This window comes from Erpetoichthys calabaricus, chromosome 14 (assembly GCF_900747795.2).
Source record: "Erpetoichthys calabaricus chromosome 14, fErpCal1.3, whole genome shotgun sequence".
NCBI lineage: Eukaryota > Metazoa > Chordata > Cladistia > Polypteriformes > Polypteridae > Erpetoichthys > Erpetoichthys calabaricus.
The window spans coordinates 166,684-194,029 of NC_041407.2; the positions used below are offsets into that span (position 1 = coordinate 166,684).

At 55.5% G+C, this 27,346-nt stretch overlaps 1 protein-coding gene across 1 annotated transcript in view; it reads left to right on the plus strand.

The window, feature by feature from the left end:
* Nucleotides 1–25,115, plus strand: part of tmem104 (transmembrane protein 104) — a 72,728-nt gene extending 47,613 nt beyond the window's left edge. The window contains exons 9-10 of the mRNA XM_028818912.2: nt 14,874–14,967; nt 23,064–25,115. Of these exons, the coding sequence (XP_028674745.1) occupies nt 14,874–14,967; nt 23,064–23,824 (855 nt within the window). The 3' untranslated portion in view covers nt 23,825–25,115. The remainder of the gene's footprint in view (nt 1–14,873; nt 14,968–23,063) is intronic.
* Nucleotides 25,116–27,346: the final 2,231 nt, after the last annotated feature.

Here is a 27,346-nt window from a genome sequence, read left to right on the forward strand (position 1 = left end):
GGGCCCCTCGGAGTGCAAGACACGTCTGTTCTTGAAGTGGGTGTGCTGTGGCAGTGGAAGACCACCTTGGGATCACTAAACGATCCCATACGCTGCCATATGAAGTTGGTGTACATGGCATTGATGCTCGGACCTGCCCTGCCTGGTGCCAATGGTGTAAGGCCCTTAGTATGACTTTAACGTCGCTCACATGCCAGCTGTGGACGAGGTTTCTTGTCATTGTTCGTGGCGGTGACTTCAGTTCCTCCGGTGGTCTGCACTGTCCCGAGGTCTTTGGGATGTGACGTGCTAAGCCATTGGAGTGGACATTTCCAGTCATTGGCCCAGTCCATGGCTTTTGGGGAGGCCGTCGGGGGTCCTGTGTGGAACTAATAGGCGCCGCTGATAGAGTGGCAGTAAAGCGCCTTGTTGTGATCAGGAGGTCCGTGCCCACTTTGTCTTTAAGGGCCTCTTAAAACGTGTGGCTTGTTGGTGATGGCGATACTTTCATGTAGAGATGAAGATGAGGAGGTGGAGGAAGAGGCGCTCATGTTCAGTTAGTTGATGGCTGTGGTGAGCCCCTCCAGAGGTTGTCTCTTTTTGCTGCCAATCTTCTGCACACACACATACCCCCCCTACACACACACCCCATTTGAAACTCGGCTCTCGGGGTTTTGGCCAGGTACATTATGGGGTCTTTTATTTTCTTTAATGACTTTGGGGTGCATTGCCTGTCATTCTGTGATGCCACTTGGGCTCACGTTCAGCGTGTCTTCTCAGTGCCCCTCCTGGCACCATTTTCTGATCCTAATCGACTTTCCTTTCCTCTGCTGGTGCTCATTTGGGGACCATCTGACCTTTCGCTGTAAAACCCATTCATGAAGAATCCTGCGGTGTTGGTAGCTCACGGCCCCTCAGGCAGCCCCAAAAATGCCCCTGCCGCGTCCTGGCTGCTGCCACCATCATCTGAGGCACTAAATTGTGCCTTCTGTCGCTCCATCCTTCAGAATCTCACCTTGGCATCTGCTAATTAGAGAGACAAATGAGGTGTCAACTGGTTGGAAAGGGGAGGCCTAATGGCTAACAACTGGCCTGAGAGCACCAGCGAGGTGCCACACTCTGACAATTAAGACAATTACAGGCCTGGCAGACACACCAACCTGCGTATGCTGACTGCCCGCCCGCGAGGCCTCACTAAGGATGAAGAAGGCTGGCAATCCTGAGCTGCTTTTTCATTTTCAACGTGGTCTTTGCTGACTCGGGCACAGCGTCCTGCTTGGCACTGTAATGGGGCATCTAAGCACAATTCGTAACAGTTGTTTGCTGGAGAAACAGAACTCCTTCTATTCGTTAACAATCCGCTTGGCACATCCTCAGCACCAGGCCACCGCCATGCATTGTGGCGTTCCAGGGTCAGGGTTCAAAGCAAAATACTCGGGTCACACGACCCGGCCTGCAGCTCATGTCTTTATCGTGATGGTGACAAATGTGACAAGTGAAAAGCAGTGTGCCCAGCCTGCAAACCCTACGCACCCTGGCATCACTGCCGCATGGTAGGACTCCAAGAATATGCCACCCAAAAACATTTATGTATTTCTTACCTCGTGTCGTTTCTTTTTATTTTTAAGTGGAGAAAGCACATGTGAAAGGTTGTGACGGAACGGACCCCAGTAGTGACCACCGCTGGGCAGCAGCCATCTCGTGTGGCCCACTCCTGTGCCCGTTATCCGTTTGTATGCTCAAACTGAAGACCTGCTCCTCGCCCTCGCTCGTCATTCATCTGCCTTCACGGCAGCAGTAGAGGATTCTGGGAACGCGGCCTTGGAGGTGTTAGTAGTGGCATTTTGACAGGTGGACTGTGTGAGCACACGAGTGACGTCCACTTCGACGTGACATTTCCATTTGTCCTCGGCCATCACTACAGTACAGACTGCTAACAAGTCCCTTAGGTGGAGTGGTGGTCTGCGCTCGTTTAACGTCATGGCCCGCGTTTGTGTCGCTCCAGCACGGTGCCAGAGATCTGCTGCTGTTTGGCTCCGACAGCACAAGCCGAGTTTGTGTTTCTCTTCGTTTTCATGTCATTTGGTTTCTTCAGTGCTGCCCATCTGAGATCAAACCCCCTGAAGGTCCTCGTTGAGGACCCAACGAGAGCCGTCAGCTGTGCCCATTGCCCAAGCAATCTGGGGCAGTTCACTGCCATGGAGTGCCAGAGCCGTCCACTAGAGGGCCACCTTGTCATTGTGCTTTGAGCTGCTCGGTGACAGCAGGCCTGGAGACTGACGGTCGCTTTGGTGACAGTCGGCACGTCTGCCTCTGTCCTCCTGATGGCTTCATTGCTCAGAGGGACTGACTTGTGCCGTAACTTGCACCCCCACCCTATGGCTCATGTACAAGTGGTACGGGTAGACCTCCAAGTTATACCAAGAAGATGGGACGGCGAGAATGACCGTTGACGAGACCGGGATTTCAAAACCAGGACACTGGCAGGGCGTAAACCTGATGCCAGCCTCTGCTCACTGCGCCAATCTTCAGCCGCCATCATCCCCAATCCACAACACGAGGCTTGTTCTCCTGAAGTGGATTTGTGGTGGTAATGCGAGCAGCTCCAGTGGTCCGGAGGAGGAGACCCTGCGTCTTCAACGTTAACGGCCAAGAGGCGAGTGTGGACAGCAGCACAGGAGATGTGCCCGAGTGCCACGGCTGGTTTTTGTTCTTCTGAGACGAACGGATGTTCTGCAGGGGATGGAGTATCAAATTCAAAGTGCTTTTGAGGCGATTAGTGGATCTGCACCACGGGAGAAAATCGGACCAGCTGGCTGAACGCGTAAGCTTGTTGGAAATGTCGTGTCATGAGATGGGGACAGGGTCACCACAAGTCATACTGCAGGGTGACGTCACCGTACTGTCCTGCTGACCGCTGCCGGCCATGCCGTTATGAGGCCTTTTCTCAGGGTGACCTTCTCTTCTGCTTTTAAGACCCCTGTTAGGTGGTCTCTTTGGCCTTCGTCTCCGATGGCAGGAGTGGTTTGGGTGACCCTGAACTCGGGGCGCCTTCGCGTCTAAAGTCCAGGAAATGAAGGTCTTGAGATTTTAGACCAGTAGCAGTGCAGGCTGGCATTCTGTTGTACCAGTTTGTGATGGCAGTAACTTCAGCAGCGAGGAAATGTGCGTCTGAGCTGAAGGGGTCGTTTGAGACGTGACAAGTAATGAAGGACAATGCCAGGCACAGAGGTGACAGAAGACATCATTCTGCTTCCTGGCAATAAAATAATATCAGATGAATGAAAAGCAATCATTGGCTAACCGTTCACTTTGGTAATTATTATGGATATGAAACATTAATGAGATTGAAATGCCAGGCAGTGTGCTCCGCACCCGTCGGCAGCCCCCATAGGCAGGCACTAAGCTCGCAGACCTCGCCATCGTCTCCTGTCATTGTTTGAATTTGGGGTGACATTGGAGGTTTGTTGGCCCTTGGGGTCGTGAGACCGACGCCTTCACGATTGTCTGTTGTCAGTCAGTGACATGTCTGTGCCCTCCGGCCATTGTGTCACGAATTGTGCAGGTCGTTGTGATAGAAGCTGTGCTGGTCTGCCGTGGGTCGCCGGTACGCATCCTTGAGCGGCTCGGGTGGACAGCACAGGTGACATTCCGGTCTCGGTGGCTCTTGTGACCCACCGCTCACTCGTCCTCGTGTGCAGCTGTGGTCCTGTAACTCGGCGGGGTGGGAAAGTCGCTCGTTTGTTGGTACTTTGTGGCGGTGAATCGAAATCATCAGGGGGGACAGAAGCTCATGTAGTCCGGTGGCATTGAAGAAATGGGTCGTCAAAGGCAAGTCGCAGCTCGTCACACCCGCTCTTCATCATGCATAAATAATGGAGGGAGCGGTGTAGATTAACAAAAAAGAAATCCAAATTTCAGGCAGTTAAATCAAAAGGTGAGGAAACAAGAAGAGGCGGCAAGCTGGAAACACCCGCCGTGATGCCACTCCATGTTGACGTCCCCTCGACTGACCTCACCCCAGCTCCACAGGCAGGACAAACTAAGGAACAGACTTCAAATTCAAAGCAGACGCTATAAAGTCCACCAATGTATGAAATACACACAAGTGCCCTTCTAGGGAAAGAAACGCTGGAACCTTTGGCCAGAAAGGAGGAGAATCTTTCTAAACGGGAATGTTTGTTAAAAATAAAAGGAGAACGGCGGTCAACAAGTAAGGAAATGCAACCGGAGACCAAGGCTGAGGACCGTCCTTCAGCCAATCAATAAAACAAAGCAGCAGGACAGACAGACACGTAAGAGCGGGCACCGCTGCCCTGACGTGCTGTCGTCCGGTGCCCTCACCTGCCTTATTGGTATTCTCCACTCTAAGAGGCAGCGGCCTCATTTACTGCCACTCTGCAGCAGGATAAAATGAATTGTCGACGCTTGTCTCAGGGTCCCCGGAGCAATCATTTTAATAAAACACAGACGGAGAGATAATTAATGTACACCGCCGAGCCGCCATTAACATGCAGCGCTTCTGCTTCCTGTGCTGCTAATTTTCTCTCGGAATTTCCATCCCAGAGCAGCGAATCTCCAATGTTGTCACTCAGTCGGGAGCAGGTAGCCTCCTGCTGTCCATCTTTTTGTCTCCGACACGGACGGCGCTGCCGCCCCTCATTACCGTAAATGGAGCGGGTCAACGGCGCACCGCTCGCTACGCCTTCTCGTGATTAATGTGCCGCGTGTCCTTGGGGCCGGCGCTGCTGTCGATGCCGTGGCTGCCAGTTTTCCTCGTGTAGACTCTTTCTGCCGTTCAGGCCTATCAGTGAACTTCCTTCCCAGTTTGCTCCCAGTGAGTGGTTTTATTTTATCGAGCAGCACCCTTGATCAGAGACGGCGGCCCCAGAGCCTTCTACCAGTTTGTTTTCCGGCCTTTGGAAACGTCGCCCTGCCAGGAGTGCCCTTTGTCTTCAGCTCGCGTTTCACACACGCGGCGCACTGACAACTACCAGAAACGGCAGCACAAACCAAGCTGATGTGTTGGCTTCATTTATGGACAGGAATTTGAGGGAAGCAGTAGCCCCCCGGGACCCTCGGGCGCCAGAGATGTGGATGGCCCGAGTGACTCTGTGTGGAGGCAGAACGTGGAGGTCTGCCTCGTGGGGAGGCGCTGTGAGTGTTCACCAGCTGGGTGCCCAGAGTCTTCTGGGCTGCGCGGACAGCAACATGGCATCCCGCCGCGTTCAGCGCCTCACTGTCACTTGTCACGTCCTTCATTCTTTAGTCACCTTTTGTGACTCTAAAGTGATTCGGTGTCCTCCTCAACAGCTGACCCTGAGAGAGTGAGCGCGAGGAAGGAGATGCCCAAGGGCTGTGCCATTCTGCACCCCTAAAGGCCCAAAGCCGCCCGTGTCCATGCCTATCCCCGGTTTAACGTGTGTCCCCTTTTATTAAATCAAGTGGCCGTGAGACCGCGTTAAGGAAAGATGAATTGAGCATCATGCTGACGTGGGCAGACATGGTCACTCTTGTCTCGGGCATTCCCAAATGCCAGTCCGCTGATCCCTCCACTCCCAACACTTCTCTTAACGACGCCAATGTGACAAATGACACTAAATAGCATTGATATGAGAGAGAAGCTCGCTGGGCGTCCGTGTGTCTCAAGGGCAGCAGCCCAGGCCAGATAATTGCGAGGTGCCGCATCGCTGCACAAATGTGGCTGGCAGGTGGGACACTAGCAGCGCCAGGCCGAGGAGCTCAAGCGCCTTCGGGATCAATCTATTCTTATTAAGCCCACTTCCACTTCTGAGGCCAGTGTGCGTAACAGGAACAAACAAACCTTCAGGGCGGGGGTCCTCGCTGGGCTTTGGCACAGTGTGCCCTTCGTTTTTAAAGCCCGGCCACCTCTCGATCCAGAAAGCAGAAGGCCACAGGCGAGTCCTCCGAGGGGGCCACAGGCCCCTCAGTTTAGGTGGAGCCCATGGCCCCCCGACTGCTCCGATGGTTGTGGTTTTGATTTCACTGCCCGTTCTCAAATGTCTGCCCTCGAGTTTGCTGTGCAGCAGCCTGTGGACGTCACCTGTCTGCTCACCTGATGTGGCAGCTCAGAAACGTCACCAAGTGTGTGGCCTTCAGGCTTTAGGCCCTCGTTTGTTCCCCAGACGGGCGGTGACTTGATCTGGCTCAGGTGAGGACGTGGCACTGTTTATTTAACAGCCTGCCATCTGGGAGGGCTGAAGGTGCCACGCTGTGAAACTTGTTGGAGTCGCGGGTGTGAAGACGGCCATGGGCACGAGGAAGATGAGCCTCCATGCAGATGCAGTGCCACACGAGAGAGCGGAATGGCAGAAGGTGGCAGCTGAACGAGAGCACAGGGGAGCGTGTCAAGCATGGCGTTGTCGACTCAGCCCCCTGGGCACCTGCCAGCCATGTAATCCGTCACACATTTTGTGCCATGGTGGGCAGGATGAGGAACACAAATGGATTTGGAGGATTTGTGCCTCTTTGGTGTCCCCTTGCACAGGATCGAGGGGGTGTCATGGTGCCAGCTTACAAAAGGCGCAGCTCACGACGCCAAGGGCCACTCGTGACAAGCACACGGCTGCCCCTCCGCCTGTTGGCCCACCTTGTGAGTTTAGTCTCGAGGCTGAGCTGGAATGTCTGAGGGGGCCATGTGGGTTCTCGGACCTCCAGCCTGGGGCGTGGGAGGCGTTGGCTGCGGTTCAGTAAAGACCACTTGAGCCGAGAGCTTGAACACAACAGCCAAGTCAGGCCAGCGGGGCGTCCTCGGGTCACTTGATGTGAGGGGTCGGGCGGCACCCTGAGGAGTCCGACTACACAGCTGGTCACAAAAAGTGACACAGAGGTTAGGATTGGGTGACTTTGTCCTTTGCGAAGGTCCTGAAATAACAGCAAACTGTCGATGGCAAAGCACCCACCAGGTTCTCTCGTCGATGCTTTGTGCCCCAAATAAATGGGCATCTTCAAGCTCCGAACTGTGCCACGCTTTCATTCACATTCGAGTCCGCATGGGCAGGGTTGGACGAGGTGCCAGTCCCTCACAAACCGTGCCCTCCGTCGGACGGGGGAGGTGTAGAGGTGCCAGTCGGCTCCATCCCACCTAACCGCGAGGGTCCGAGAGTGACACCCTCCAATCCCCCCGTACACGCCATCCCTAGTGCCCGGCTCACGGTGGTCTCGTCATGGACACCATGCCGATTCCACTGCGTCCTTGTCTGGAAGGGAACATTGGCAGCGCCCCTTGTGAGCTGAGCGGTGGTCTCGTGGCGCCCGGATGAGTCTTTGAGGAAGCGTCTGTTCGGCGTTGGCTCCCAGCTCGTTGCTCGGGCCTCGTGCGTCACGCCACCTGCTGTGTTGAGATTCATGTCGATGAAAAGCAGCGGCCCGCCTCGGAGGAGACTTTTTGTGGCGGTCTCAATGGAGTGACGCTTCTTTTTGTGACTCTCGCGCGTTTTCTCAGCTTCCCATCAATTGAGATCATTAAGCTGGCACCTCATCCGTGAGCTCCATCCGCCGCTTCAACAAAACCCCAAATAACCGCAATTCACAGCCCTGGCGCGAGTGGGGCGCCGCTGACATCAGACCTGCCACTTCCAAGCGAGTCACGTCAAGCAGGCAGGCAGCTGCGGAGCCGTCACAAGGCCGATGTGGCTTTGGATTGTCAACCCCTCCCCGAGTCTGCCTGCCCACCCACCCACTTTTAGGTGATCAACGGGCAAGCAGGAGCTAATAAAGGGGGACCTGGCTGAGGCTTTGTGCTTGTTTGGCAGCAGCCCCCCAACTTGGCATTGGTGGCGCACTTGCTTATGGATTAAGGGTGCGATTCATGGAATTCAAATGGGGGGTCTCTGTCAACTGCATGGCACCAGAGAGATGGTACACTTCGGCTAAGCGCTTGTGCTCTTCCTTCTGTGTTGGCAGTATGGCACCTCTCTTTGATGCCGCTCGCCGTCCCGCATGCTAAGGGTGGTTGGTACAAAGGAGTGCTGTTTGCTGCCAGTGCAAGTACAGACCTTTAGTGCCCCCCAAACTGTGCAGATGGAGTGATTCCTGCTGGCAAACTGGCTCCTAGGTGCCATTTTCAGATGTGTGTGCCAGGCCTTCTATGGGGCGTTGGGCAGCACTGGCTGTTTAGCTACACCGGTGTCGCCCTAATGGTGTGCAGTGGGTTAAATGGACAAAGCGGTAAGGCGAGGGTTAAAGTGACACGCAGGTGGCATCTGTACAGAGGGTGTGACACGTTAATCCCTGTGTTTCGAGCTTGTGACAGTGACGCTGATGCTAAGCTTGTCACTTGTCTGCTTTAGGCTGACCTTTTGGCTGGTGACTCCCTTAATGGCTTTGCGCAGGACGGGGTGAGACTGAAGTGTCCATCTGTATGTCCCGCGCCGTTGGCACCTTTGAAGAGACCCGAATATGCTGCCACTGCCCGTGGAGCAGGTAATAAAATGAGAAGCTCATTGCGTATTCCGAGTGTCCGCCATGCTTCAGGTGCCACGTGTCACAGTAGACTTTTCAGATGCTTTGTGACACCCGGCCAGCCGCCTTTTACAAGTCAAACGGAGCACCGCGAGACTCGAGGAGAGCCTGGCAGATACGCGTGCCGCTTTCCTCTAGTGATGCCCTGCCAGTTGGGATTACAGGCATAGACGGAGAATGGCACGGCGCGGGACTGAGCGCCTTCTTCATTTATCGGTGGGTTTGAACTCCCGTGCTGTGGCCAGCCACCAGGCTCTGTTGCTTAGCAAAATAACAGCCACTCGTCACATTTTCAGCCTGCTCTTTGGCACCCGTTTTATGCCACACTTTACCTAACCGTCTCCCGCTTGGACTATTTGCTTCATTTCAATGATTTGGACCCTCGATTTGTCCCAGTAGGTGCTGCGCATCTCCCATTTGTGCCAAGCCTGCCATGATGGTTGCAGTTCCCTTCAGCCCAAGAAATCTCATGATGCAAAGAGGGCATGCCAGCTGCAAATGTATCTAAAGTTGGGCATTACTGCTGTTAGCTGGTGACACACAAGTGCCAGCCCAGTGCCCCTCGTGCCGGCGTAGACTTTATACCATCCCTTTGGTCGCTGGTGCTGAAAGTGTTGGGACTTGGTGTAAGTTTGTGTTCTCCTTCAGCCTCATGCGTGTCGACCAACACGGGCCCACTGAGGCCCCCCCTTCGCAGCAGTAGCTTGGATTCCATGTGTTTTAAGGACAGCATTGGTGTCGCGTTGGCATCCTTCGCTTTCCTAAAATGTCATTTTCTTCAAACAAACGCGTCAGTAAATAGAAAATGGGGCAGTGGGTGTGGCACATGCCAGGGCACGGCCTGCTCCAGTGTTTCACTTATGCCCAGGTCTGTTTTGATGGCTCCTGCCAGGGGCCTGTATTTCAATACACCCAACGAGGGTGGAGCAGACCCTCTTAACAAGCTGCACCCTGTCCTTCTGCTGGGGTGCTGTGCCCGTCTCTGTCACACACGACTCTTCTCTGCCCCAGAGCCTTCATTTGGGTTAGGCAAGAGCCCCTTACCCTAAACTCACCGATGCCATTCCAGTCCCCTTCAGACTGGCACCTGGCAATGCCACTGATCCATTAGGAGACGCAAGGTCCAGGATGGGCACTGTTTTATCTCCCCCTGTCTCTCTGGTGCCTTGGAGCCATGACAGCACATTGCCCCCTAGTGTCCCCCGTCTTTGTGCAGAGGGCTTCTGTCTGTGTGACTCATTGCAGCCTTAGTGTTGCCCTTGCCAGCTGGGCACCCAGTTAGCCAATCCTGCAGGTCGATTGTCCTCGATTTTGCCCAACCTTGAGGTGGTCTCCTGTTTTGTTTCTGTGCTGCTTCTTTTCTTTATCCTATGAAACTGAATTGAACGGTCGATAAATACGGAAAAGTGGTGTTGTACCCACTGGGAATCGGAAGTGGCAGCGTGAATCGTGACATCGGCACATGTGCCCTGTCCAGGTTGGTGCTGCCTCAGTGGCTCCGGAGGATTGGCGGGGTGCAGCCTGAAGCCCCCATCTGAAGAGCATCCTGCCATATCCTGTGGTGCCCGATGGCGGGCACGTTGGGCGCTCCACATGTCCCTTTTGGTTTTGTTTTTATTTTTCACATAACAAGAACTAATAAGAATGGCAGCTTGCTAGATTTAAACGTGGAGGCTGTCGGATGGCACGTGTCTGCCCGGACTGGTGACGTTGGCGCCTCCCAGAGGACTGGTGCTCTGAACTGGGCGGGAGCCGCTGGCCTTCAGTCTAATTACCTCTGGACGTTAAAAAGCAAACAGAGGGCGCCGGTCGATCCGAGGCGCTTTGTCTGAGCAGTCCGTCCGTCTTTGTGTGGAATCCCGATAAGCCATTAGAGGTGATGGATTGATGAGAAATCCATGATGGCAGCCCCATCGAATACCCGTTAGGCTGTGCAGCTTTCCTGACTTCTCGGCCAACGCGTTCAAAGTTGACGTGTTTGGGTGTAGGGATCGGCTGATGGATGGCACCTTGCCCTCTGGGTATTTGAGCAGCTCAGTTTCAGAGTGAGCCGACATTTACTTTCGTTTTGCCCGCCTTCATTGAAATGGGGTGGGGCCTTGGTGACGTTCCCCGGTCAGTCGCAGCTCACCGCTGGCACCATGCCCACCCAGGGGGCAGCTGGTATATCTGATTTGGACAGCAGCGGAGTGAAGGCAAATAGGCATCGCCCTGGAAGGGATGCCAGTCCAGAGTTAGGCCGAGAGGTTCCGCCATCACACCGTGCCCGTGACGGTGCCCCTCTGCGTCGGTCGTCTCCTTTCACTTTCACTTGTTTTCCACACCACAGACCTTCAAGATGGCGTATTTCATTTTCTGGCCACGAGTGAGAGACGCTTTGGTGTTTTACAGACGGAGGAAGAGTGTGCTGGCAGATTGGAGGCAATGCCATGCAGCAGGGCCACCAGGGCCCGTGACAAGGCCCGCCATTGGAATTCATGGATTGGGTGGCTGGCATCGCCCCGTGTGTGTGTGTGTGTGTGTGTCACGCGCCGTTTGTTTAATTGCCGCCATCGCTGGCTCCCCTAACAAGCTGCTCTCCTAATCCCCGCAGTCACCGTTCCAAAAGAATGAAGACGGATCCTGATGGACGAGTGCGGCCTGCCAGTGTTTCTGATTGGCCTGGACACGTTGAACACGCGCGCCAAGGCACCCCTGGGCCACGGCCGACTGATGCCCTGGTGTCCCGGGAGCCGGAGACCACCAAAGAGCTTGTTTGTACCACATTTGGGCTTTGTGCCGCAGGCCTGCTTTATTGGCGCGGTGGCATTGTGTGCCCAGTGAAGCGGCGCCGTATTACTTTTGAGTTTGACGGACACACTTGCCGGCGCAATAAGTTGGCAGTGGCTGCAGACGTTCACTTTGGCACAAATCGTCGCTTCATGTTTGACGTTGCAGCAGGACAGAATGTGAGGGTCCCAAGTCTGCAGTGGTGGAGTTCACTGGTCACCAGTGTGTGGCACTGCCAGGTTGTGCCCTTCAGACTGGCACTTCCTTCCTCCTCTGGTGCGGCTGACTCGCTTTGTTTGTCGTCATTGCGTATCCCGTTAGTCTGATCGAGGGTCTCCTCTTCTCAGAAGTCGGGGTGAAGCTGCGGTGATGACCCGCTTTGGCGTCCATACCCGCTTTGCATTCACCTCCCAGAGCTTTGCCCCGTTTATGAGGTTGTGGCTTTCGGCCTTGAGATGTGTCGTCGTCGAGCGGTGCCCGATGGCCGCCCTATTTCCTGCCCTTTATTCGCCGATGCCACCTGTGCCGTTCTGAGCTCTTTTGTCGTTTTGCGTATTCGGCTGCTGCTGCTTCCTGGGATGTGAAGTCCGTCGATGTCGAGCTTTCCCAGTGGACAGACAAGTGTTAACTGCCTTTGGAAAATGCCGAATCAATCTCCCGCGCTGCCGTTGGCATTTTTCTGTTTGGCAAACATTAATAGGCCGTCAGTTAAGATTGATGGCAAAGGCGGCATGGAGATGCGCACCGAGGGCAGACGTTTTTTTGTTTTTCCGTCTGTCTTTGTCTGCCGCTTCCTGCCGAGCTTTCAGGCCGAGCCGAGTTTCCTTCTTAAGGGGACATCTGCCCGTAACTTGGGGTCCCACTCGGTCGGTTTGTCACAGCAGTGATTGACGTTCCTCAGCATCTTTACAAAGCCCACCAGAGGGCCACCAAGGGGGCCACAAATGTGTTAAAGCAACAGACAGGTGGCACCGTTGTAGCGCGGCTGCCTCGGGGTGACGGCAGAAGGGGAGGATCACAGGGAGAGCTCAGAGGAGAGCAGTGGCCTCCCAAGTGTCTCTGGGTCCGGCGCTTCGGGGGTCACTCCCCAGATGGCATTCTGCTGCTTTGGCTGTTGCAGCAGAGCGCCATCTAGTGGACCGATCCTGGAGCTTTGATTTTGGTTTAAAGGCTCTGCCAGCCGGGACGTAAGCCACATGCTGCCCCCTGTAACCCACTTGTAGAGTCCTCGCTAGCTGCGGCATTAAAGAAGGACTCCATAACAAACACAGTTTGGCATTCGTCCCTTGCGGCCCACGGACCTGTCACTCTTGTCACTTGCACACATCGGACTATTTGGCAGCTCGGCATCCCCCCAGTAAATAGCAGGGACCCTAAAGGTGCCCAAGGCTTACGTACTCCCTCGACACCCCAAATACCGAGCCTGCCCAACAGGTCAGGGCTTGAGGCAGATGCCAGCTCTGGGCATGGCACCAGTGCACTGTAGAGTGGTGAGGTGACAAGGACGCTGTCGACGGGGCATGTGTCAGTGCTGCCCGAGAAGTGGCAAAGATAGAGGCTTCAGTGTGATCTGCCCATCCAACAGCGGGCACGGCAGAGCAAGACTGGGCCCTACATGGGCGCCTCCGCTTCACCTTAATGCCTCCTGGTGTTGTCACCTTGGACTCTTTTTTTTTTTTTTTGTTTCACCTTAAGTCAACCGCTGTCCTGATGAGCCTCGTGTCACTTTGGTTGGCATTTTAAGGTGACGCTCTCATTGTTATCCTGCATTTTACTCGGGCAAGCATGAGAATCACAGAGCGTCACAGGGAGCACTCAGAGCAAGTGTGGCCAATTGGCACACGTTAGCGGAGACGTCACCGAGCCACAGACCACCACGTTGCTGAACCTCGGAGATGGTGGCATGCTCGTCACTCCTGAGGTAATGTGAGCTGTAAATGGATGGCATGCATTTTGGGATACCCGGGAAGGGTACACTGCCATAAGGGGAAAAGGCCAGCTGCCCATGGGCGGGATCTGGAAAGCAGTCACCCGGTGCTATCAGTTAGCCAAGCTAACTGGCGAGTGGCACACAGGATGAACACGTGGATAGCGGAGTCAATCGTGGAATGCAGAAAATGAGGGGGCACCCTGGCATTGCATGAGAAAATAGAAGGGTGGGGTCCACCTGAGTACAGCCAGTGCCAAGTGCCACTGGGTAGACTGGCAAGGCCTGGCTGGTCCTGAAGACCCCTACTCTTTCCACAACCTCCTGTGAGACATTATATGGGACCCCTTCTCTTGGTTTGCTCCAATCGTCAGCCATCTCGGACCCCCCCCCCCCCGTGTCACCTGACAAGGTGAGAAATGCCTGGTTTGGCTGCGGTGTGGGGGTCCAGGGTGTCCTCTTTTGGCTGTCCCTGAGCTCAGTCTCCTTGGTGGCCCGGTCTTGTAGCAGATGGCCTGGTGGTCTCCTGGTCTTCCAGCCTTCCTTTGCTTCTCACTTTTCCTGGGGGTTCAGAAGGATCGTCTTTGACCTGATCTGAGACCACCAAGTCCTGCCAGGAAGAGCAGGTGGTCTCCTAAAGTGAGGGATGCTGGTGGTCGCTGTCATAGGATGGCGCCGTCATGCGGCCTTTGGTTTTGTTTTGTTCCCTCCTGCTGACTGCCCACTTGTGGTGTGCCCACCAAGGACCCCTGCATGCTGGTTTGGTGCGTCGGCGGCTGGTATTTGTGTTTTCAGTTCTTCCGAGAGACCCCTGAACTGCCCGTCAGCCTCGGGTCCGTTGTGTTGCTGTGCTGGATTTATTGTCCCTGTTGTTTTTGAGATGAGAGCTGGCAAAGCCCGTGGCACACATTAAAGCCGGGCACTGTTGGCAGACGTCCACGTTCAGGGCCACTCGCGTTCAGTTCAAAATGGCGCACAAGTCAATGCCGCTTCTCGGCTTCTGTTTAGGTTAGTGAGAGCAAGCCACGTGGGCACAACATGACAAGTGTGACCCTGAACACGAGTTGCCATGTGTGGAGGCTGGCATGGCTGGACACTGCATGACTGACAGCTGGCTTGACTCCTGCTGACGTTAAACCAAAAGTGTGGTTCCAGGTGACGTGTCTGTCCAGGTGATGCCCACTTTCTCATATAGCGCCTTTCGTCTTGTGTAACTGCGTTCAGTGTGCCCGAGTTGTCACTCTTTGTCACATCCTGTAGTTGTGCAGCACGTTTGGGATCAGCCTCTCGTTGGGGTGGATGTCTTCCAAAGCATTAGCCACAGGACGTGTCACCTGTGGGCAGTGGGGACAGCAGCAGGGCCACCGAGACTCGGCTTTAGCTCCTTTCTTGTCGACCCTCAGCCAGGCCCCCGGCGGTGGCATGCTGGTCTCGCTCAACTGTCCTGTTAGGTGCCATTGAGCACCTGTCACGGGCGCCGGTGTCCCTAGAGACCTGCTGTGATCCTGGCAGAGTATTGGAGTTGTGCCCTGCTTTGCCCGCTCATGTCCTGGCGCCTCTTTTACCGTTGGTTTCTCGCAGATCGTTTTTCTTTTATCTGAAGGTTCAAATGCGACTTTATTTTATTTTGTTGGATGTTTTCTTGTGCCTGCTTGTTTGTCATTGTCATCGTCACGCCGTCTAACTGGCGTTTCTATCTGCTCTTGTCTTTCAGGCCGTCTTCACGCTCCTCCTGGGACCCTTCACCTTTTTCAACGTTCAGAAAACCAAATATCTTCAGATTGGCACTTCGCTCATGCGCTGGATTGGTAAGGCTGCCCTCTCACTTCACCTTTTACAGGCGACACCCTGTGCCATCCTGGGGGTGCCCTGCCTCTGCGCCGACAGACATGAGGAGCCAAAAGCCATAAAAGTGACGGGCGCCACGCCCCCAAGTCTTTGCGTCTACCCGCCGCTCCCTTTTGTTGCTGGGCACCTCCATGGCACATTTGAGACCCCGTGTTGCGTTGCTCACTTTAGAGCCACCTGTGAGAAATGGAGAAATTGGGCAAGTGCAGAGCGTCTGCAGAACATGCGCCCTGGCACAGGGGCAAGGGGTGCACAGTTGTAGGCCGCCTTACCAGACTCCATTGTTGAACCCGCGGGGACAGCAAATTGGGCATTGGCGTGGGCCTGGACAGTCTGAGGAAGAGCCGCCGAGTGGGGTAAGCCTGGCAAGGCCTTGGGCAGCGGCCCGTGTGGTGTGACCAGCCTGGCGATTCTACCTCCTGTGTCCACCTGTCTGTGGTGCCCCATTGTCATGCCCTGTCCTTTCTTCACAGAGTCGGTGGGCACCAGGGTGTTGGTGAGTGGTAGCCTCTCAATGCCAGTCTGTCACTGGGCACATCCAACTGTTTGTTAGTGGAATGTTGGTCCCATGGACAGAGATTGCTGCCCCCTGTGCCACGCAGCACCGCTTATCGTGGCACTCTTCCTTTTTTGACGTATGCCAGCTTTCCAGACTTGGTTTCTGATTTTAAAAGTGAAGGAGGCTGTTAACGCACCGTTCTTGCCAAGGATCTGAACTGGGCATGGGTGCCACTTGTGTACCCCTTTGACTGACAAGGCAGCGGGCGTTCTCCTGTGGCTCGGTGACCTTTCTGATGCCGCACCGCGCCACGCTGTTTACTGCTCATCAGAGTCACTTGGCCTAATGAGGACGTTTAATCTGCCGCCTCATTTGAATTCATTTACTTTAAATAGCCCATCAGGACACGGGCGAGATGGCACAGCGCAGCGTCGAGGCCCCCTAATGTACCGCCTGGCACGTTGCCCCTGGGCCCACCTCCCCTCTCATTCTAGACTCGGTGGACCCTCTGATGTGGCTTTGAGCGCCCCCTGGTGGTCACTTGTGTGGCCAGGCCTGGCTTTGGTTTGGCATCTGCTAGAATGAGCCAGGCTTCTCTGGGTGACCCCTGACCTCTGGTCACCTCTCCTCGAGACCCCAGCTGTGCCCGGCGTCTGTTCATCATGTCACGCTGTGCGGCTGCTTGATTTGCTCGGACGTCGAGTGACGAGTTGTCAGTTCGCCCGTTCCGTGTTGGTGGGCACGTTTGTGTGTGTGTGTGTCACTGATGTCACACGAGTTGTGGTGGTGGCAGTGATAGGACCTCATGAGCGCCCAGCACTTTCATGACTTGCTCTGTGCGAATTTAAGGGCACCCGGGTGGCAGTCCTCTGAAGCCAAACCCAGCAGGCGCAGCACGTGTCCCACCAGTCTGTCCCAAGGTGGGCAGCGAGTGTCCCATTGAATCTGACGAGACGGTGACCAATGGCACTTGTCACAAAAAGAGAAGCCACAGAGTGCCCAGCGTTTGGGGTAAACACTGGAGGCCTGGGCACCGTTGGCACAGCCTGGCGTCTTTGCGGTGCATCAGTCGACTTGCTTGGCAGATGGGCGAGGGGCAGAGACATGAAAATGAGACCCCGGCCTGCGTGATATCTTCCACTTTAATCAAGGTGAGGCCAAAGGGTCCAGCCTGGCACATCCCCCCATCCCCCCAACCCGGCTCAGGCCAGCACTGATCCTAATCTGGTCATTCTGTCACCGTCACTTGTGACGGGAGCTCATTTGTCACCGTGACACCGGCGAGAGCCTCGATTGGGCCGTCACTCATGAAGCGTTGCCAAAAATACCCGGGCAGCATCATTAAGCGGTGGCGCGGCCCACTGAATCACGTCTGCTCCTCGGCGAGCGCCTGAACGGGAGCCCTTTGTGCGCCGGCCACATCGTCCTCGTTCCTTTGTGATGGATGTCAGATGTCACGTCTCCGAAGCAATCGGGCCAGCTAATGATTCTAAATGGCTTCCCCACTATCTCTTTGTTTCGTAGTGCACCGGGTGGCACTCCGCCATGGCGTAGGATAAATTATACACTTCACTGGCACCGGATGAAAGGCTCAGGAGTCGAGTTTATGCGTTGAAAAGAGGATTTCATGCCGACAGAAACAAAGGGGGGCAGCACTTGGGCTATTTTTGTGAATCTTGTTCGGTGGGTTAAGTAGACGCCCCCGACAGGCGAGGTGGCATCTTCTTCATCTTCGTAGTGCTGGTGCGGGTGTGCCCATTGATGAGGCCCAGGGATCTTGTCCAATGCCACGGGGGTCTGCTAGCTGAACTGCTGGCAAGTTGGGGGCAGGAGGAGCAGAAGCGGGTGGGCACACCCCTCAGACCCGCAACAGAGGCATTCAACAGCATGGCACCCAATGGGTTTCTGTCCTAGAGTGTGTAGTAAGGCAGAGCTCAGTTGGTGACTCCAGGTGGGCACATCGGAGGATTTGATAAACCTCACCCGGCCACGGGGGTCTGCTGGAGCCAATCCCAGCCAACACAGGGCGCAAGGCAGGAAACAACCCCCGGGCAGGGCGCCAGCCCACTGCAGGGCACACACAGGGCACTAGGGACAAGTTAGGATCGCCAGTCCACCTAACTGGCATGTCTTTGGACTGTGGGAAGAAACCCACGCAGACACGGGGAGAACATGCCAACGCCACGCAGGGAGGACCTGGGAAGCGAACCCAGACGGGTCTCCTTACTGCGAGGCAACAGCGCCACTGTGCCACCGTGCTGCCTTTCTTCTTTCTTTACATTTATATAGCGCCTTTCTCACTACTCAAAGCGCTGTCCGCGCAAGGAGGACCCGGGAAGCGAACCCACAATCTCCTTACTGCAAAGCAGCAGCGCTACCACTGTGCCACCTGTGAGGCCTGGCATGACCAACAGCAGAGGCACACGCCCGAGTGGCTGGAGCTCTGGCAGTGGCCTTGGTGACCCCCACTTTCAGTCTCGATGTTCGATTTGTGTGTCCAGGCGTTGATGGGCTGAGGCGAAACGAAAGTGATGGTGGCGGAACGTGACAACGGAAAGTGATGACAGTATCGAGTGACGACAGCGGAAAGTGATGACAAAGTGACGATGGTGGAAAGGGAAGACAACAGAAAGTGACGATGCCGGAGCGTCTGCCATGAAGCCTGGCCTCGGTGAAGGGTGTGACGTCTCTGCCGTTTACTGACGCGGTGCCACCAGCGCTGCGAGTGACGGAGTCGCGTGATGAAGATGAATATGTAAAGGCCATTAATTAATCAGCGGCGCACCTGTGTCTGCTAATTACAATCATCTCGTTAGCGCAGAATTAACATGTCAGCTCCTCGTCTTCACTTATTTATGCCTGCAGGGGGGCGACGTGGCGCCTTTCTCCCAGTTTAGGTGGCACTGCTGGGTTGCCCTGAAGTCGGACACGGAAGGAGGAATCTCAGCCATCGGCCCCCTCCTAATGAGCGCTGACGTCGGGGCGGTGGCTTCGGTTGTTCTGTCACAAAGAGCAGAAGGACCGCTAGGTGACGGCTGTACGCCCAGAGGGGAGTCCCTCAACTGAAGCCCCCTTGGCGCTGCCCCTTTGTATAGTCGCAGTAATGAGGTCGTCACCACGCCTGGCAGGGGACACTGCAAGTTTAGCAGTTTTAAGTTATTGAACCCCCAGCAGTGCAGATACCCGGTGCCAGGTGTGCCAGCGACTGATGAAGGGGTCAAAGGGGCACCAGACACTACGTGAGGCAGGAAAGGCCCAGCCAGGCTCTTGTGATGTAAATGAAGATGGCATCCATATTCTCCGGTTCAAGGACGGACAGTGCCCCTCGCAATGCCAGTGGTCACAGTTGATGCAGTTCTCCTAGGGGCAGACATCCGGTCACTGAGTCTGCTGAAGCCCCCCTGCTGGCTGCCCTCCGTTTTGTGAAATCAGGTGCGAAGCGCCAAGCCACCACTGCCACACGGAAGCCCTCTGCCCATCTGATAAATGATCCCGTTGGTGAGAGCTGCCCGCCGACAAGTGACAAGAAGCTCTGCTTTAAGCACCCGCGGCGCTGCGAGGGATCAATCTGTCTGCTTGGGGACGCGTGCCAGTCGGTGGGCTTTTTGGTTTTGTCTCGGCAAGTAAAAAAAAAAAAAAAAAAAGGCCGCAGCTCCCAGCAAACCAAGTGAGCGACCGCACGGTGACAACATGGCCACCATACGATGACCACACGGTGGCACAAATCGCCACCTGAAAGCTCCAAGACACGCAGCTCATTCAGTGGCATTTAAGGGGCCATATGCCAGTGCAGAGCCCAGGGGGGTGACCTTCTAGTGACCAAGACGGTGACAAATAGGCTGGGGGAGTTCAATTAAAAAGCGAGAGCCACTTGCCGTGTCCTTGAAAACATGACCCACCATTGGCCTGGTACTTGCTGCCCGCCATGCCCAGTCTTGGGTTTATTTGGTATCCTGGCAGTGATTGTGGAGATCTTGGCTGGCGAGCTGATAGGGGTGCCTGGTGGAGCCCAAGGTGGCTGCACGCTGGCACCACTAGCACCTCACTATGTGGATCGAGTCAGAAGTGCCCGCCCATTTCTTACAAGTTCTAGAAGGTGTCATCTGCTAGGATGGAGGCTGCCACCCCAGCCAGACTGGCCTCTACACTGGCACTGCTTGTATGGGCCATAAGCAGCGCCAGTGTGAATTCCAGTCTGAATTCTGTGTTTGCCATTTAAACTGGGCAGCGGGGCACTTTGGCCCTGTTTGGGCAGAGTTTGCCTGTTAGCTCGATTGGTACCTCTGTATTGGCACTCTGAGAGTGGCTCGTGATAGATTGGTGCCGCGCCTAGCTTGCGGGTGCCTCCACGCAGGCCGTGACTGGGCAGCAGAGCTGAATGCTTCAGAAGCAGGTGGGCAAGGCCTGAGGTTGGGCTAAAGTGATGGAGAGCGACGGGCCGCAGCCGCCCACAGGTCACCGCCGACATCGCGCCTCATTTCAAGCATGGCTGCCCTCGCCCTGCCTCGAAATCAGTAATTAGCACAAGACGGCTGTTTCGGTGACAGCTTTGTGCCCACGGGCATGTTGGTGCACTTCTGACTGGTCTTGTCTGGCATTGTGTTCAAGCCATATGGAGCCTAATAAAGCTTTTGATAAAAATTGGTGGCAGAAATGAGGCTGCCATGTGCCAAGGTCAGAGGTCACATAATGCCACTATTGGGTAGCCAGAGAGTCTCCTGGCATGCCGTCGCCTGCAACCTAAGGGATGAGGTGGAAATGCTGGGTGGCTTCAGTGTAAGGTATGCAGCTTTACATTGCCAGGGGCGTACAAGGGCATCACAGGTTTGTGTCTTATGTGCCAGGTCAGAGTGGCATGGTGGGTTTTGCCCTCAGTCATGGGTGGCATATGCTCACAACACAGCCAGGTGAAGAAAAGACTGATGCCAAGGGCCACACTTGATCACGCACAAGATGTGCAGCAGAGATGAGGGGCACCGGAGCGTTTGAGCCAGCAGTGCTCACTGCGTGGCACCAGGGGAACCCGTGGCAGATGGCAGAGCCAAGTCACCTATTGGGGTAAAAGCAGAAAGCTAAGCCATTTAAATGGGAGTCGTGCCCGACATGCCAGGCTGACCAGTTGATGGGGGCCAGCATCAGGTTTTGCCCGGTAAGGTTAGTCACCTCTGGTTAGCCTGGTCTTGGACTGGGTGCTGGAGGAAGCCCCCCACTTTCATCCACAAAGACCACCAGCCTGTGTCTTCACAAGAGAGATGCCCTGCTGCTGGGTCTCGTCAATTAGTCCCCAGATAGGAGCAGCCCATCCAGCACCTGCTTCTGCCATGTGAATGGATGCCCTTTTCTTGATCTTGGCGTGCCCTAAACCCCCCCAAAGTGGCAGGCAGTGGGCACTGACCTGAGGAAGGCTCCTCTCCTCTTAAAAGAGCGAATTCAACCTGAAAGGCCCTTGGAGGTGCAGGTGTGGTACCGCGTGGTCGCTTTCTTTGTGCCCGTCTCTCGTTCCTCGATGCCCATTTGTTAGCTAAGCGATTGTCTGTGGCGCCACGGTGCTCCTGATGAGCCTGATGGATAATCAATAGGCAATTCAGGCTCATTTGTGTCACCGCTGGTCCCCATTAACGTGGTGACTCCTGATGCCCAGCGTGCCGCTCACTTGACTCGTTTAACCGATGTGCCCTTCGCTGAGTCAACGGCTCGGGTTTCGTGTTTTTTCATTTGTGCTGTAAGCGGGCGTCCCGCATGGCCGCCTCCCTAATTGGAACGCTAAATAAAAGTGGGGGGCCGAGCCACGGGGTTCCCCCCCTGTGCTAGCCTAGTCTTTGAGCAAAGAGCCCGGGTCAGAATGCCATCTGTGCTGTATATCAAGGAAGGGGTGCAGTGCCTGCCATCTGGGGAGCGACTGGGCATAATACCCGGGCTGTCTGTTCACATGTGCCCCGTGCAGTTCCTCTTCAGATTTGGGATGTGGAGACTGTGCCACCCTCATTTGATTACATCTGGTATAGTGATGGGACTGGCACTGCAGGCATGGCACCCCAGGGTTGAAGCTTCGAGGTGGTGCCCCCTTCATGGGTCCCTGGACTCGTCCGCTGAGCTGCAGGTAGCATTGGGTCCTCTGATCGCTCAGATTCGTGACTGGTGGAGAAGACGGGCGCGGTGCCAGTATAGCAGCAGCTTATCGTGTCATCGAAGACGAGACCTCTGAAGTGCGAGGGCGGGGGGGGTCGGCCTTTCATCTTCTCTGCCGTGGACAATTCCCGTCAGGCGGCGGGCTCAGCTGCCCACTTACTGAGGCATCGGGCGCGCCTCCCTGGCTTTGGACTATTGATTTGTCTCCCCAGAGCCATCGTGTGGGCAGCGCCATCTTCACACAGAAGGCTTAAGCTGACATATGGCGGCGCTTTGAAGGTGGAGGCGATGAGCCGCCGATTAACGGGATACTCCGACCGCGGGGGGCTTCACTTCAGACAGGGATGTGAAATAAGAGGAGAGTGGGCTGCGTGTGCCCGCTCCTGCAAGGCAGTTCGGTGGCAGGCTTGGCATGTTCATCGAGTTATTGCCACCTCACGATGACATTCTGTAATCGGGTCGGCCTGAAGGCACGTGTGCCATGGAAGGTCAACTGTCCATCGCTCCCTGTCTCCTGTGCCACAGCCATCTGCGAGACACCAGAGGGCCTACTGGCAGTGTGAGTGGGCACAGGAGGACCGCCCACGTGGCTGCCAGTGCACCATGCCTACTTAGTGGTCTGTAAAGCTCACCAGCTGCATGCCCACCTGTCTGTTGTGGGCCCACTCTTGAGTTGCTCTTGGATGTCCTTGAGACCCCAAGTCCCGTGTGAGCGGTCAGTCGGGTCGGTGGTCCTGGAAACTGCAGAAGTACAAGAAAAGGAATCAAAAAGTCACTGGAGGAGGAGAGGACCCCCATAAGTGGTCAGCGTCCCACTCAAAGTGGCCTCGCGTTATCCGTGTGTGCCAGTCACAGAGCAGCTCTCTGCCCACACATTTACTCAAACCTAAGGTGGGCACAGACCCTTGTCGGGTGACAGGATGTCCGGTACTGACCTCGGCCATCAGTGTCTGGGGTCCGCTGCACTCTTGTCATGTTGGTACAGAAATACAGAAACGGGAATGGACCAAAGACCCCAGGCACCCATTTGCCAGCTTGTTGGACTTCTGCCCAGTTGGCCTGCTAATTTGCACTTGGTGCTCCAGCGGGCACATTTTTGACTTGATGTGACGGTTCTGAGGGTGTGCCAGTCAGATTACCACTGGGTGTAGAGCCCCCAGCAGGAGGGAGTCGAATTCCAGGGGGCCAAGCATGGTTGGTGGGCATCCACAAAGGAGCACACGAGGGGTATGAAGTCTCAATGGCGAGCCCCTCTGCTTGGAGTGTGGGAGCTGGCATTTGGTGGGAGGAGACGAGAATGTGGTGGCATGATATGGCAGAGCCCAGGGCCAGTCTTGCCACTGCTGCGTGGGCTGGGTTGTGATGACACTGCCAAGGTGGGCACCTCTTGAAATGATTGTCTGTTTTCTTCCCGTTTTTGTCTTGCAGCCTTCACCACGATGATCATCCTGGCACTGATCCGCATAGGAAAAGGCAAAGCTGAGGGCCACCCGCCGGCCGCCGTGCTCCTCGGGGTCCCCAACCTCTTCGGTGTCTGCGTCTACTCGTTCATGTGCCAGCACTCGCTGCCCTCCGTCGTGACTCCCATCTCTGACAAGAGGCGGGTGAGCGCCCTGGTCCTGCTCGACTACACCCTCATCCTGAGCTTCTACAGCCTGCTGTCCTTCACTGCCATCTTCTGCTTTGACAACGGCGTCCTCAAGGACATGTACACCCTCAACTTCACCGACAACTGTGACGTCATTGGCGTGGCCTTCCTGCGCTACTTCCTGGGCCTCTTCCCGGTCTTCACCATCAGCACCAACTTCCCCATCATCGCCGTGACCCTGCGCAATAACTGGAAGACCCTCTTCCACCGGGGTGGCACCTACCCCTGGGTTGTCGACAGGGTGGTCTTCCCGCTCATCACCCTGGTCCCTCCCATCATTGTGGCCTTTTGCACCCATGACCTGGAGACTCTGGTGGGCATCACCGGTGCCTACGCTGGGACGGGCATCCAGTACATCATCCCGGCCTGCCTGGTCTACTTTGGTCGCAAGGACCTGGGACTGACGTACGGCGACGCGGTGAACAACAAGCACAGGTCGCCCTTCCACCATGTCTTCTGGGTCTGGTTTGTGCTGATCTGGGCCGGGTCCTGTTTGATGTTTGTCACCGCCAATATCGTCCTGACCGAAACCAAGCACTGAGCTGGCAGTCACCCGTGGGTTTAGAAGGCAATGAGAGGCGGGCCTGGCGCTGTGCCCTCCAGCTCTGATCGGCGGGGCTCGGGTGCTCTTGGCTTTCCTCCCCTCTCCTCCTCCTCATTTTTGTTTGACCCACCCACCCCACCTACCCGCTGCATTCATGTTTAATTCAAGGAGCCTGGGCTTTGGTTGGCACCCCCTTTACAAGTGGGTACAACATTAGCATGAGCTGTGACAAGTGCCCTAGAAATATTCAGTTGCCTTATTGAACCCTGACACGAGGTCAGTGCCAAGCGGCACCCCTCACTTCTCTTTATTTTAGAACCCCACTGACGTTTTGGAATGGTGCCAACGGGAGCCACCCTGGCCAACTAGCCTTCCGTGTGACTTTGCATTAACGGTGTGTCACTTGTCACATCAGTTTGTCCTCGTGGTATTAGTGTGCCATTAGCGTACGCACCACCGTCCACCACCCATCTGCCTCAAGTGGCCGAGTTTGGGCCGATTAGCTGCCATGTCTAAGCTCACAAGTGCCACCTCATGGCCGCTTAGCCCGAAGACGTCAGCTCAAATGTCACCGTTTGCCCCATCAAGCCATGTGCTGTCCCTTTACAATGGCTGCCCTGGGCATTTGTAGCGCAGTCACCCAGTTAGGGACCTGGACATTCTAGTGGGCACACCAGACGCATGTGCTCATGTCATGTCACGTGCCCACCATGGGCAACTTCTCGTTGTACTGCACACCTCCATGTGTAATGAAGGAAGAGACAAAAGATGGCATCAGTTACCTCCATGAACTCTAATCCCATGGGCTCAGCTCTGGTACACTGGGCACAATTGAATTAAATGGGAAAGTAGTGCCAAGCCGAGCGCTGATAGTCACCGGACATAAGTGGGCACCTCGACTGGCTGTTAGTTTTGTGTTTTTTGGGCACTTTGTTTCACTCCTCATCATCTTCAGTTTTCTTAACTTCCTCTTCTTCATCCTCATCCCGGAATGCACTCTGCCTGCCTGAAGAATTTGACGGGCATTTGGGCACATCTGTTTAAGGTCCTAATTGCCAGGTGTTCAAGACTGGTACAGTGCCTTGGTGCCATGTGGCACCTTTTATTTGCACAGGCCGTGGACTTTCCCCGATGCCCCCTGTAGGGGGCTGCTGGGCACAGAGTAGGGAGGCCAAAAGCATGCTGGCTGGCCGGCATTGTAGAAAGAGACCACCGGGGGCTGCCAGGGGCGCAGTGTACATTGTAACACACGAGACCAGTAAAGGTGGCAGGAGCCACTCTGATGGTGCCCTCCCTGCCTTTGTGTCTTATTAGTAGCTCTTGACATGGGCACCTGTGTGCTTCTGCTCTTGGTTTTGGCCCGATGCTGGTGCCCGATGCTGATTGTGACGGAACTGGGTGAAGCGGCTCTAACGGCAGACAAGTACGAGTGCCAGTCAGTCTGAACAAAACCACTGAAGCTACCCAGAAAAATGCCCAAGTGGGAGCCAAAAGTCAGGCATTGGAAGCGCTGGGCACCGAGCTCAGGTCAGGTCGGGCCGCGCAGTACTTGTGCCTTCGCTGTGTCCCTCGGTGGCGGCTGAGTGTGTCACCCGCTTGTTAACTCGTCACTTTGACACTCGAGTCGGACTTCGGCGAATTGCGATCTCCGATAAGAGGGGGACTGAGCCAAGTAAACGAGCCCGCCGCGCCACATCCATCTTCGTCTGCCCGTCCCGTCAGATCGCATCTCGGGCATCAGCGCCAGGTCACTAATTGAGGTTTTCCAGTTCATGCTGAGAAGCGAAATCCGTCGTCGAGTTGCAGTTTGGAAATAAATGAAACCGAAAAAGACAAATTCGGTGGGCATCGGGCTCAGTGGCAAACAGAAGGTACCTGGCGTGGATGGCCAGATGAGACCCAGGGGAATACAAGCAGTCCCTGCCAAAGGTGCGGCACAGGAGGGCCTTGCCAGGTGGCCACTGTGCCATCTCGCTCTTTGCATTTAAATGGGTGTGGGCAGCAGAAGGCAGCGGGTCCAGAGGGGGGCAGCAAGTAGACAGCCAGACAGATCTGCCATCTGATTTAACGGACCAACGAGGGTGAAGGTAAGTGAGGGGGCGCTGCTGCTCTTCATCTGGACAGACAGAGGAAGGAGCGGGCACAACCCAGGGGCTGCTGGCACCTGTGAAGAAGTCCGGCATGGTCCTTGCGATAGTGTGGCCTGGCACTGCCACTCTTCAAGGTCCTGTTATGCTGTTTGCACACTGAGCATCAGGGCATCACTGCCCACGTGTGGTCCAATGGTGCCCACCTTTTTTAGTTACCTCGTTGAGCCACATTGATGATAAGATGGCGGTCATATCCGTGATGGGGGGATGGGTGATACCTTGCCAGTCTGTTCTGCCCAGACCACGACAGGTGCTGAAAAACATTGGCATCAGCTTACGGGCACATACCCACTGCACAAGTTGCACAGTCACCAACTTGACGAGGGGCTCCCACCACCAAAGGAATTTCATGCCAATGCCCACAGCGGTGCCAGTGTCTGCTCATTCACTTCCCTAATTTCTAGCCCAATCCTCGATGAACACGGGAGGATGCCATGCTGTGCCATGAGAGGTGTGATTTCTCCCTGGGGCAGTGCCAGGCAGCGGTGGGCATCCTGGCCTTGCACCCTGCTGCCCGGAACCGCGACCTCGGTGGCCAGGACTTCACTTGGCCTCATTGGTTCCTTTTGTCTGAGATCAGCTGGTCAACAAGTGGCCATTGGCATTGACTGCGGGCCTGGACTGGCAGCCCCGATTTGAGGCGCTCACAGAGCTGGTAAGACCCCTTGGACTTGACTGAGAGCCGCTGCATATGGCGCCTTGCACACTCGCGCATCACCCCCCCCAGTCGCAGTCTCCAAATTGATTCAGCATCGCCATTCGCAGGCCACCCAAGGGGCCTCGATGGATGCCCGCGGCTCTTTGAAGTGTGACTGGCAGGCGGCACTTCGTACTGAGATCAGAGAGCTGGCACACGGCTTGGTTGCCGCCCTGCCCATCTGCTCTGACTCCGCCGCTTTCATGTGCTTCGCTTGCTATGAGGAAGCCGAGAATGAAGGATGCCCACTTACAAAGGTGGCACCCAACCCTGGGTGCTCTCAAGACTGGCATCACTCTGGTGACAAATGGTGTGTCACACGCCCAGACACCCAGGTGATGTTTAGCCTTGTGGGGGCACAGTGCCTCGGCCTCGTGAATCAAATCAGCTGGGCACCCCCCCATTGGCATGTCCCAACTGAAATGATCCGAGGGTCCATCTGGGTAGCAGGTGCCCTTTCAGTTCCATTCAAAATTATACTTCCGACTTTGTGCCATAGTGAACCGCGGGCACCTTCAGTTTAGTGCCTTTTTACCTGGATGGGTGAGAGGGTCAAGGGGTGGGTTTTAGAGGACATCAGCGTACCACATATGCCTGGCAGAGCCAATGTTAAATGGGTGAATGAGCCCAAGGGAGCTGCCTGTGCCACTCATGTCGCTCCATTTCTTGTTT